At 46.3% G+C, this 10,502-nt stretch overlaps 1 protein-coding gene across 4 annotated transcripts in view; it reads right to left on the reverse strand.

Moving 5' to 3' along the window:
- The window catches only part of PTPN2 (protein tyrosine phosphatase non-receptor type 2), a 113,899-nt gene extending 105,448 nt beyond the window's left edge, over positions 1 to 8,451 (reverse strand). For 2 of the 4 annotated variants that reach the window (XM_010335594.3, XM_010335593.3), the window contains exon 1: positions 8,263 to 8,450. In XM_010335594.3, coding sequence (XP_010333896.1) covers positions 8,263 to 8,331 — 69 coding nt within the window. In that variant the 5' untranslated portion in view covers positions 8,332 to 8,450. Of the gene's footprint in view, positions 1 to 8,262 lie in introns of all 4 variants that reach the window. The other 2 variants (XM_003924869.3, XM_010335595.3) reach the window with 2 other exon arrangements.
- Between the last annotated feature and the right edge of the window lie 2,051 nt (positions 8,452 to 10,502).

Consider the following 10,502-nt stretch of genomic DNA (forward strand, 5'->3'; position numbering starts at 1 on the left):
CATAGTAATAATTTGGAAAAAGTAAAAAAGAGCTTTTAAGATTCTTGTTGGCCAAGTACTGTGGTTCCCTAGTACTATGAGAATGCAGGATGGGAGGATCACTTTAGCCCAGGAGTTCAAGACCAGTCTGGGCAACGTGGTGAGAACCCATCTCTACAAAAGATAAAAAATTAGCCAAGCAGGTGGGCATGGTGGCTCATGCCTGTAATCCCAGCACACTTTAGGAGGCCAAGGTGGGTAGATCACAAGGTCAGAAGTTCGAGACCAGCCTGGCAAACATGGTGAAACCCTGTCTCTACAAAAACTACGAAAATTAGTCTGGCGTGGTGGCACACGCCTGTAATCCTCAGGAGGCTGAGGCAGGAGAATTGCTTGAACCTGGGAGGCAGAGATTGCACTGAGCCGAGATCGAGCCTCTGCACTCCAACCTGGGTAACAGAGTGAGACCCTTCCTCAAAAAAAAAAAAAAAAAAAAGATTCTGGTTAAAATAAAAAAATTAAACAAGAGGCAACTTGAAAGGCTAGGGAACAAATGCAACTACCTGGATTTCTGTAATTATAGATATCACTAATCTATAAAACACATGGCAAAGGCATACACAAAATTTGGCATAGTTTCAGGAGATTTGCAAACAAGTCTGATTGATCTCTGAATCCTAGATACTGTTTTAAAGGCCTCAAGTCTCAAAATGGCCCTACCTATTATAACACATCCATTCCCTCCTAGCCATCGAAATTAAGATGATTCTCTCTGTGCCACTGATCTCAAATAGATTATAAAAAGAAAGCAATGTAGGCAGTCACATGGATAAATTTGGGCAGTACTGAAATGAGAATCAGAAGTACTAGATTTGGGTCCCAGTTGTGTCACTAACAGATATTGTAACATTAGGTAAGTCACAACATTGGCCCAGTGTTTCCTCAGCCGTAAACTGGGGGTTTGGAATAAACTCAGGTACTGATATTTTAAAGGGGAGCAGTTTTCCTGTGTTTAGTGAACATTACTGAGCATCTAACATGTTTCAGTTCCCGTAAGTAGATGATGGGAAAACAAAAGAAAAAGAAGACCACCCTCAAGGAGCTACACAGACAAGCAGACAGTTACAAAACAATGTGGTTCATATTCTAATAAAAGAATATAGAGAACTAAGAAATGAGAGAAGGAGGAGCACATAACTTTGCCCAAGGAGACTAGAGTCTAGTCTTGAAGATGTTTCCCAAATAGATACAGTAGGCATGGAATATATCCAACATGTGAAGACTCCAAATTGTGAGACAGCAGCCAATCTTCAAGGGAATTCAAAGAATTTGTGTAACTATGTAAAAACACTGAGATTAGACAGCAGGCAGGAGAATGCGTAACTAGTAGGCATGGAAAGTGTTTTGGAATAAGAGAGTTTGATTCACCTGCCTAACTGGCTGCCCCACTTTAAGTATGAGAAGAACACCATGCATTTGATATCTAACTTCTAAAAATTAGCTGAGTCACAAACAGTAAAAACTGTTCTCTAACAATAGTTGCACTACAAATTTCTAATAAAGAAAAAAAATTGACCAGGCGCAGTGGCTCATGCCTGTAATCCTAAAACGCTGGGAGGCTGAGGTAGACAGATTGCTTGAACTCGAGAGTTCAAGAACAGCCTGGGCAAGACGGTAAAACCCTGTCTCTACAAAAAATACAAAAAAAATTAGCCAGGCCCACCTACTTGCGTGGCTGAGGCAGGAGGATGTCTTCAGCACAAGAGGTCGATACTGTACTGAGCTGATATCGCACCACTGCACTCCAGATTGGTTGACAAAGTGAAACCCAGTCTCAAAAAAAAAAGTAAGAAAGAAAGAAAAAGAAAAATGTGTGGCCGGGCACAGTGGCTCATGCCTATAATCCCAGCACTTTGGGAGGCCGAGGCATGTGGATCATCCGAGGTACGGAGTTCGAGACCAGCCTGGCCAACACAGAGTAGAGAAACCCCATCTCTACTAAAAACACAAAAATTAGCTGAGCGTGCTGGCAGGTGCCTGTAATCCCAGCTACTCAGGAGGCTGAGGCAAGAGAATTGCTTGAACCCGGGAGGTGGAGGTTGCAGTGAGCCAAGATCGCACCACTGCAATCCAGCCTGGGTTACAGATCAAGACTCTATCTTAAAAATAAATACATAAAAAGGAAAAATGATCAGTCAGGAGTTCCACTATTTATAAACCCTGATTCATCAATCAAATTCCAAGAGGCTGAGCTGAGAAGCTCACCTGAGCCCAGGAGTTCGAGGTTGCAGTGAGCTATGACCACACCACTGTACTCCAGACTCAGCAAGAGATCCCATCTTTAAAAAAGAAAGCAATTTAGGATGGGCGTGGTGGCTCACGCCTGTAATCCAAGCACTTTGGAGGCCAAGGCCGGTGGATCACCTGAGATTGGGAGTTCAAGACCAGCCTGGTGAAACCCCGTCTTAAAAAAAAAAAAAAAAGAAAGCAATTTAAAAATAAATAAACCAAATTCCTTCTGAGCCATCACTTCTTAGTGAAGAGGAAGACCCAGACATCTCAGATCAACTTCCCCTTTTCATTCCTAAGACTGTAAACTTCCCCTTTTCATATGTTAAGCTCTAAACCTAAGATTCTTCCACGTGTAACATCTAAAGTATAAGCCTATATAAAGAAGGAACCTTCCTTCCAAGGGGAGCTTGGCTATTAGGTAAATATGCTACCTTGCTCCCGGCCAAATAAACTCCTTCCTCCTGTATTCCGTGTCCAAGAGATCCGTTTCCCGCGGCTGCTCCTGCTACATTTTAAACATCTCATAACATGGCTTTTGCGATTCCCGTTTTCCTCTTTTCTTCAGCAGGCTCACAGATGCCATTCCTTCTCTCTGCCTTCCTCAAAACCCAGCCTGATGCAGACAGTAATCAGCAGTGACGAAAGGAAAAGGCAAGAAGAGATCACAAACACTGCTCAGAAAATCAGAATTAACCTCATACAATCAGACCAAATTAAACTTGTCCAACTGTAACCTTCATTGTGTGGTTCTTGTTTTAGAGACAAGATCTCACACTCTGTCACCTAGTCTGCAGCATAGTGGCACGATTCTGGCTCACTGCAGCCCTCACCTCCTAACCTCAAGTGATCTTCCCACCTCAGCCTCCTAAAGTGCTGGGATTACAGGGATGAGCCACTGCCTGGCCAGCACTCTTTCACAATCAATTATTCCACCTTTGCGCTCTCGGTCCCATTGACTCTTGCTTTCCAAGAAGATTTCTGGCTCCAACAATCATTCCTTCTATTTCAACCTCCATCTATCTCTTTCGGTTCATCCCTGCAATCACATAAATACATCAAGTTGATCTTCCCTCCTAAGAAATCAACACATATTTATCAGGGGCTTACTAAGCACCTGACACTATGTAAAGCACTGTCACTGCCTTCATGAAACTCTGAAGAGGTAGTAAAAATTTAAACTCAGACTAACAGAGTCTGTTCTGCTTCTACCCAAGAATTCATTTCTAAGAAACCTATTATCAAAGTCATGAAATAAAAGACACTGTTCAAAAGGAGCAAAAAGGAGTAAGGGACCGGATAGTTTCAGACTCAAAATACTAAATTCATTTTATCTGCAAGAATTTCAGTACGGTATCAAGTTCTCCTACCACTAGGCAAGTCCAGCTTTTAGTTGTATTCAGTTTTTGCTCAAGAGCAATGCCTTTCTTTTCCCAGCTCAATTAGCATTACCAAAAAAAAAGCAGAACTCTTCGCAAACATTATCAGAAACATCACCCATTGTTGTGATAAACAAAGCAGAAAGCCACCTTAAACATTTTTTGCCTACCCAACTTGTGTTAATTTCAATAGTGGTTTGCTTAATGCAAATCGTGTTCCCGAAATCATTTGCTTTTCTATGACATCCAATTCCCGCTATAAAAGGGGAAGTCTTGGGATGCTAGAGAAGCAAGCCAAGGGGTTCATACCCAGCATAGGCAGGTCAGGAAAGCCTGCCAAGGAAGTGAGACTTCAGGGATGAGTAGGAGGCAGTTAAGCAAGAGAGGAAAGAGAAGGGGGAAAGTTATGCCAAGGCAAAGAGAACAACATTTACAAAGGCCCTAAGGGGAAAATGGACACACAGGCTTCCAAGAACACAACACAGTGGAAAAAAGGGAGGATAGTGACAGGGGAAATCAAGTGAGAGGCAAAGGCCATGAGGTCTTGTGGGCTGAATTTACATTGTGAGCAACAAGAAGCCATTAAAGGGTTTAAGTGAGAAGTCACACAATCTTGCTTCATTTTAGCTACCTCTCCTCACTTCTTCCCTTCAAGTTCGGCAGTGTACACTTGCTAGTTTGCATTTCTTCCTGCCTTCTCTCCTGAACTCCAGTTATCCGCCTTGTGAAGTCCGCTGGTATGTCTCCCTTTAAGGTATCTGTTAATCTAGCTGCTTAATGTAATGGCCCTCTCAGGCTGGCCCTTACCTGTCAGGTGGCCCTGTTGACCCTCAACTCCCTCCACTGCTTTCCTCCCCACTTCTGCGGCTGTTCCTCACCAGTCTTTTTCACAAGCTCTTCTTTCTCTACCCGTCCTTTTTTTCTTTTTGAGACACAAGTCTTGCTCTGTCGCCAGGTTGGAGTGCAGTAGCATAATCTCAGCTCACTGCAACCTCCACCTCTGGGGTTCAAATGATTCTCCTTGCCTCAGCCTCTAGAGTAGCTGGAACTACAGGCATGTGCCACCACATCTGGCTAATTCATGTACTTTCAGTAGAGACAGGGTTTCACCATGTTGACCAGGACAGTCTCGATCTCCTGAAGTCATGATCCGCCTGCCTCAGCCTCGGCTGGTATTACAGGCATGAGCCACCGTACCCAGCCCATCCTATTAAATGTTGTCTGTCCAGATTCTGTCCTTGGCCTGTGGTATTTCCAAATGCTCTGTATCTTCCCTGGATGATCTCATCAATATCCAAGACACCAAATATCAACCATGAGCTTATGATTTCAAAAATCCCATTTACTCAGACCTCTCTCCCAAACTCCAAATTTATACATTCAACTAGCTTCATTTCACTGTCTTGCAGGTACTTCAAATGGAGTTAAACAGTTTCAAAACCAAGCTTATATATAACTTATACTCCTTTACCATTTCATTTCAAATCTCTATCTTCCCTCCATCCTTCCTGCCACTGCCCAAGTGCAGCACATCATTTCTCTTCAGGTTTACTCCAACCAACTACTTCCCTGTGCTGCATGCCTACACTTTGCCCATTCAGCCCACTAGCTGTCAGAACAATCTTGCTAAGAAGTAAAATGATCTGCAGGGCACAATGGCTCATGCTTGTAATCCCAATACTTTGGGAGGCCGAGGTGGGTGGATCACCTAAGGTCAAGAGTTCAAGACCAGCCTGGCCAACATGGCAAAACCCCGTCTCTACTAATAAAGTAAAAAAAAATTAACTCGTCATGGTGGTGTGTGCCTGTAATCCCAGCTACACTGGAGGCTGAGGCAAGAGACTCGCTGGAACCCAGGAAGCAGAGGTTGCAGAGAGCTGAGATCGCCAACACTGCACCAGTCTGGGCGACAAAGCAGGATTCCATTAAAAAAAAAAAAAAAAAAAAAAGAAGTAAATATGATTATGGTATTTCCAGGCTTACAATTCCACAGTGAGTTCCTATTAACCAGCTCAAATTCCTTAGTATGATGTACAAGGGTCTTCTAAGCTCTGCCTTATTCTCCAGCACCTTAACTTCACACCAGTCTCCAGGCTAAACTGTGGGTGGTTCTCTCAGCATTTCACCCTCAGTGTCTTTGTGCACTCCCTCCTTCCTGGAACACTAATTCTCTTCACCTCCCTTGTCTTCTTCGCCTGGCCAACGTCTTTCAAGACTCAGGTGAGGTCCTCCCTCCCCCAAGAAGCTTCACCAGTACTCCCATGTGCACCTCTTTTTGCAAAATACAGGACTCCTAGGTACTCACCTCTACAACACCCTTAACTTGAAGCTAGCTTTACATGTATCACTTTTAAGTTTTCATTTGCTTACCTGTTTACAGGGCTGCATCCTTAAAAACTGGGACTCTGTCTTTCAACAAGAATCCTGGGTGTCTAACACTAGCATATAACAAGCATGTTACGAGTGAATTAATAAAAATATGGAACTACAATGAGGCCCAAAGAGAACAAGCCCCAGAGTGTGAGCACCTCGAGGGCAGGAACTTTGTCAGGAGCAATTCTCTGCTGAATCCCCAAAGCCCGAAGTAAAAGCTGCAAAGTCACTGGAGGTCCAGGCATATGTGTGGAATGGCTGAATGAATGTTCTAAGGCCACAGGAAAACACACAGTCCAAACTTCCTGACTTGCTTTCCATTACTAACTTTCTTGGTTTGTGACCTACTTTTACTGTAACACCAGTGAGCATGGCACGGTTTCTACTGACCAAACTAATGGTCTTGTTTTTCCATTAGGAAAAAATAATAGTATGAGCATTGACCAAACAAGTAAACTACAAGATTCCTCAGTAAGAATCTATAGGATTTCCTGATCTCTTTGAAAATGGATGTGAAATCTTCAGTGGATGAAAGTTTATTTTTCTGGAAAGAGTAATCACAATTCTCATTGAATTTTCAAGGATACTAGTGGTACCGAAGAAAATCAAATTTCTTAAACCAAAATGTTAAGCTGAATTTTTATATTCATTTTCTCTTTTCAAATCTATTTTGATATATAACTTATCCCTTAGAGACAGGAGCCTCTACTAAAACAAATCTAATTGGAGAAGATGCAGCTGGCAGGCTCTCTCTCACATTAAGATTCCTACCAGAATTTGCGTTTCAGATTGTCTATAACTGGAAGAGTCCATACCAGCATTCTTTAAAACTTAGAGCCCCATTCTAACATACTCTATCATGGGAATCAGGATATTTATACTTCCCTAGTAATGTGTTCGGGAAGAAAACGTTACTTTCTGAACACATTTTTCACTGTCATCTAATTAAACGGAAAGGGGAAAAACCCAGGATTATCCACATTTACAGGAAAGCCCTTCTTTTCTTTTACTTTACACAGAGAACCAAACATCAGAAGCAGCATTAACAACCGTCACCAAATTCAATCTTGGGAACAATATGGCAAGAATTAAACGGAGGGGTAAGCAATTAAGTCATTTTAAAAGCCAGTTTTCTTTTACTTTTTTTAATGTAATTTTTTTTCTTTTTTTCCCTAGACTGCTCAGCAGTTCTGTTTGAATCAAAAGGTGGTCTAGTTGACATAAAAAAGCGAATCACAAGTGTTCATACTACAGACTGCATCTATGTGAGTTGAACAGGCACAATTACTCTCGGGCGATAGGCGTCGTAACAGGGTGCCCCCTGGGAAAGGGATGAGGGCACTTTCTCAGGACATGGAAAGGTTATTTTGATTTGAGGGGGCCTGCAAGGGGGATTCACTCGTGACACTCGTTTGGGAGCACACGAGATCCGCGTTTCCCTGTAGGGAAAGGGTACCTCAGTAAGGAAAACGGTAAAGAGAACAACACGCTATCACTGGACAAACACAAGCCGAGCCGCTTTCGTTCCGAGAAGGCTCTGTGGGGCACCCTACGCTGGGCGCCGCTGGGCTGTGACGGAAAATGAAGACGGCCGGGGGTGGGGAGGGGCCCAGGAGTGAGACCACGGCCAGAGGCCACGAGCCACCCCCAACCACCGCGGTTCCGCCAGGAGGGCTTCGCCTCGAAGAGGGCTGAGGCGGCCGACCCGGCGCTTACAGCTCCAGCTCGACTAGGACATCGCGGCCCTGCTCGCCCGCCCCCGCCCTCGCCGCTCCCGGGGCCACCGGCTGCCCGCCCCGCCACAAAACACCCAGCCGAAGAAAGCGCTGTCCACAGCGGCGTGGGAGCGACTGCGAGGCTGCAGCCCTGACGGGCGCGGCCCAGCGCCCCAACACTGGCTGTCCGTGCTCCCACACGGATTCCCCAAGGACCCCAGACTCAGGCCGAGCAACGCTGGCGGCGTTTCCAGGCGCTACACAAGAAGCTGCTGGGGCGCCGCCTTCCAGAACTAACTGCGCTTGCGCTAACCATAAGGCCGCTCAGCTCAAGTCTGCCTTTTTTTTTTCCTCTCCCCCCGCCCCGGGAGCAAGAGAGCGGTCAGCGCAGGCGCGCCCCTGACGCGGCCCGCACCGCCACTTCCGCCCCGAGCGAGAAGCGGGGGAGGCGGGAGGGAACCTGCGGGCAGGGCACGAGTCCGGGTCTCGGAGGAGGTCGGTGGCTGCCGCGCGGGTCCGCGACTCACCAAGTACAGTGGCTGCCAGCGACGATGAGCATCCAACTCCTCAAACTCCTGCTCGATGGTGGTGGGCATGGCGGCAGGCACGAGCTGGCGCGAGCAGAGCCTGCGCCGGCTGAGAGCCTCAGGCCCCGCACAGTCCGCGGAGAGCGCTCTCGCTGCGGCGCATGCGCGCTGCGCGTCGCGCCCCGCCCCCACGCCGAAGCCTGGTCGGCTGTAGGGAAAGTACCTGGAGCGTCGGACGTCAGCGCGCAGACTCTGCGCCCGAGCGCTGCGCGGAGTTCGCGGCGGGGCGGGGCGGGGCGCTCTGGGTAGGGGGGGCGGGCTCGAGAGCGCCCAGGTGGGAGGGGGCGGGGTCGGGGGACCTTCCGTCTGCCTTGGTCCGGGCGCACGGAAGGAGGGGGCCCGCCCCTTGGCTGCCGCCTTCCGGTGCTAGGGAGGCGGTGTTGTCGGTAGCGCGCGGTTACTGGAGTAGGACTCCATCATTAAGTATCCTGAGATTTTCCGGCACGCTCCGCCTTCCTTCTTGCTGTCCCGTTTCTCGTTTTTTTCTCGGCCTTCGTTTTTCAAGTGGGGTACTTGAGTTTTATTTTAGACATTATCAAGGTCAGTTTAGCGGCCGGTGACCAACTTTGGAACAAATTGCTCATCCTTCTCTGCCCTCGTGTCAGCTCTTCTACGCCTGCAGATTTTATGCCAAATAAACCGCTGTAGCAAAAGGAAAGGCAGCTCTCCCAGTATTTGGCAGAATACACCTTGTTAACAAAACGTTCTACAACTTAAGAATTAGGGTTATAAAAAAGCACTCTGTCTTTTTTTTTTTTTTTTTTTTTTTTTTGAGACGGAGTTTCGCCCTTGTTACCCAGGCTGGAGTGCCATGGCGCGATCTCGGCTCACCGCAACCTCCGCCTCCTGGGGTCAGGCAATTCTCCTGCCTCGGCCTCCTGAGTAGCTGGGATTACAGGCACGCACCACCATGCCCAGCTAATTTTTTGTATTTTTGGTAGAGACGGGGTTTCACCATGTTGACCAGGATGGTCTCGATCTCTCGACCTCGTGATCCACCCGCCTCGGCCTCCCAAAGTGCTGGGATTACAGGCTTGAGCCACCGCGCCCGGCGCAGCACGTTGTCTTTTACCAAACGTGTTGGTTAGGGAAATCATGTTCCTTCAAATTTAAGACAGTTCATTGTTAGTGAACTCAGCTGCTTGCCCTATCCTACTATATAGTCTTCATAAGAAACGTGAAGGGTTAGGAAAGGTTTCGCTGTGCTGTCCGGTATTGTGATTTAAATTTTAGATATTAAATGAAATCAATTCCTCACTGGCACCAGCCACATTTCTGGTGCGCCGTAATCACGTATGACTTGCTATGTGGCAAAGCAAATAGGTAGAACATTTCTATCATGGAAGACAGTTCTTTTGGACAGAGCCAGCCGAGAGGACTAAAATACCTGGGACAGAAAAGTGTCCTTAATCACGTAAAATAATGAAAACCCTATCAAGAAAAAAAAGCTAGAAGAAATCGTATTAACAAAAAATTAAGCATTCAGCAAGCTTTCTGCTTACATAGTGTGATTTAGGGTTACAGGAAGGCTTCCCCTGAAAGACCCCACAATCTCTAATGGTCCTTGGTTTTGAAATTCTGTCACTGAATCTGATTATTTAGATGAAAGGCATGGTATCTCCCAGAATATCCTGTGACTGTTCTCATTAGCCTGCTCATCAGATTGCTTTCCAACCAAAAAAATTCTGTTCTACCAAGGGAAGACAAGTCGCCCACCTAAAATCAAGGTTGGCAGTGGTGGGGGTGTTTCCCTGAAAAGAAGGGCATCTTTATCTCAAAGCAGCAGTTCTTGTCGCCAGGTATTCAGCATCCCTTTGAAACCCACTTGTCAGCTTCTCTGTTTGGAGCGCTGCATTTGCCCTTCTAATGTTTTTATCTTAGTTTGCTGAGTGCAGCTAAGAATCTAGAGCAGTGGTTCTCAAACCAGCATCATTTGCATCCGCTGTGAGCTTCTTTGAAATGCAAATTTGAAGGCCTCACCCAAACCTACTGAATCTGAATCTCTGGTGCTGGGGTAAGGGAGATTACCTAAGCAAGCTCTTCTGGGGATGCCTATGCCTCTTCTGAACAATTGCTCCGGAAGAATACCTGTACAGGACTGCACTGAAGCCTCGGGATAAAAAGAAAACAGATTAACTTGCTTCGAGATATCCTACTGATAAGATATGACTTGATCTCTC

This window comes from Saimiri boliviensis, chromosome 13 (genome assembly GCF_048565385.1).
Source record: "Saimiri boliviensis isolate mSaiBol1 chromosome 13, mSaiBol1.pri, whole genome shotgun sequence".
Classification (NCBI taxonomy): domain Eukaryota; kingdom Metazoa; phylum Chordata; class Mammalia; order Primates; family Cebidae; genus Saimiri; species Saimiri boliviensis.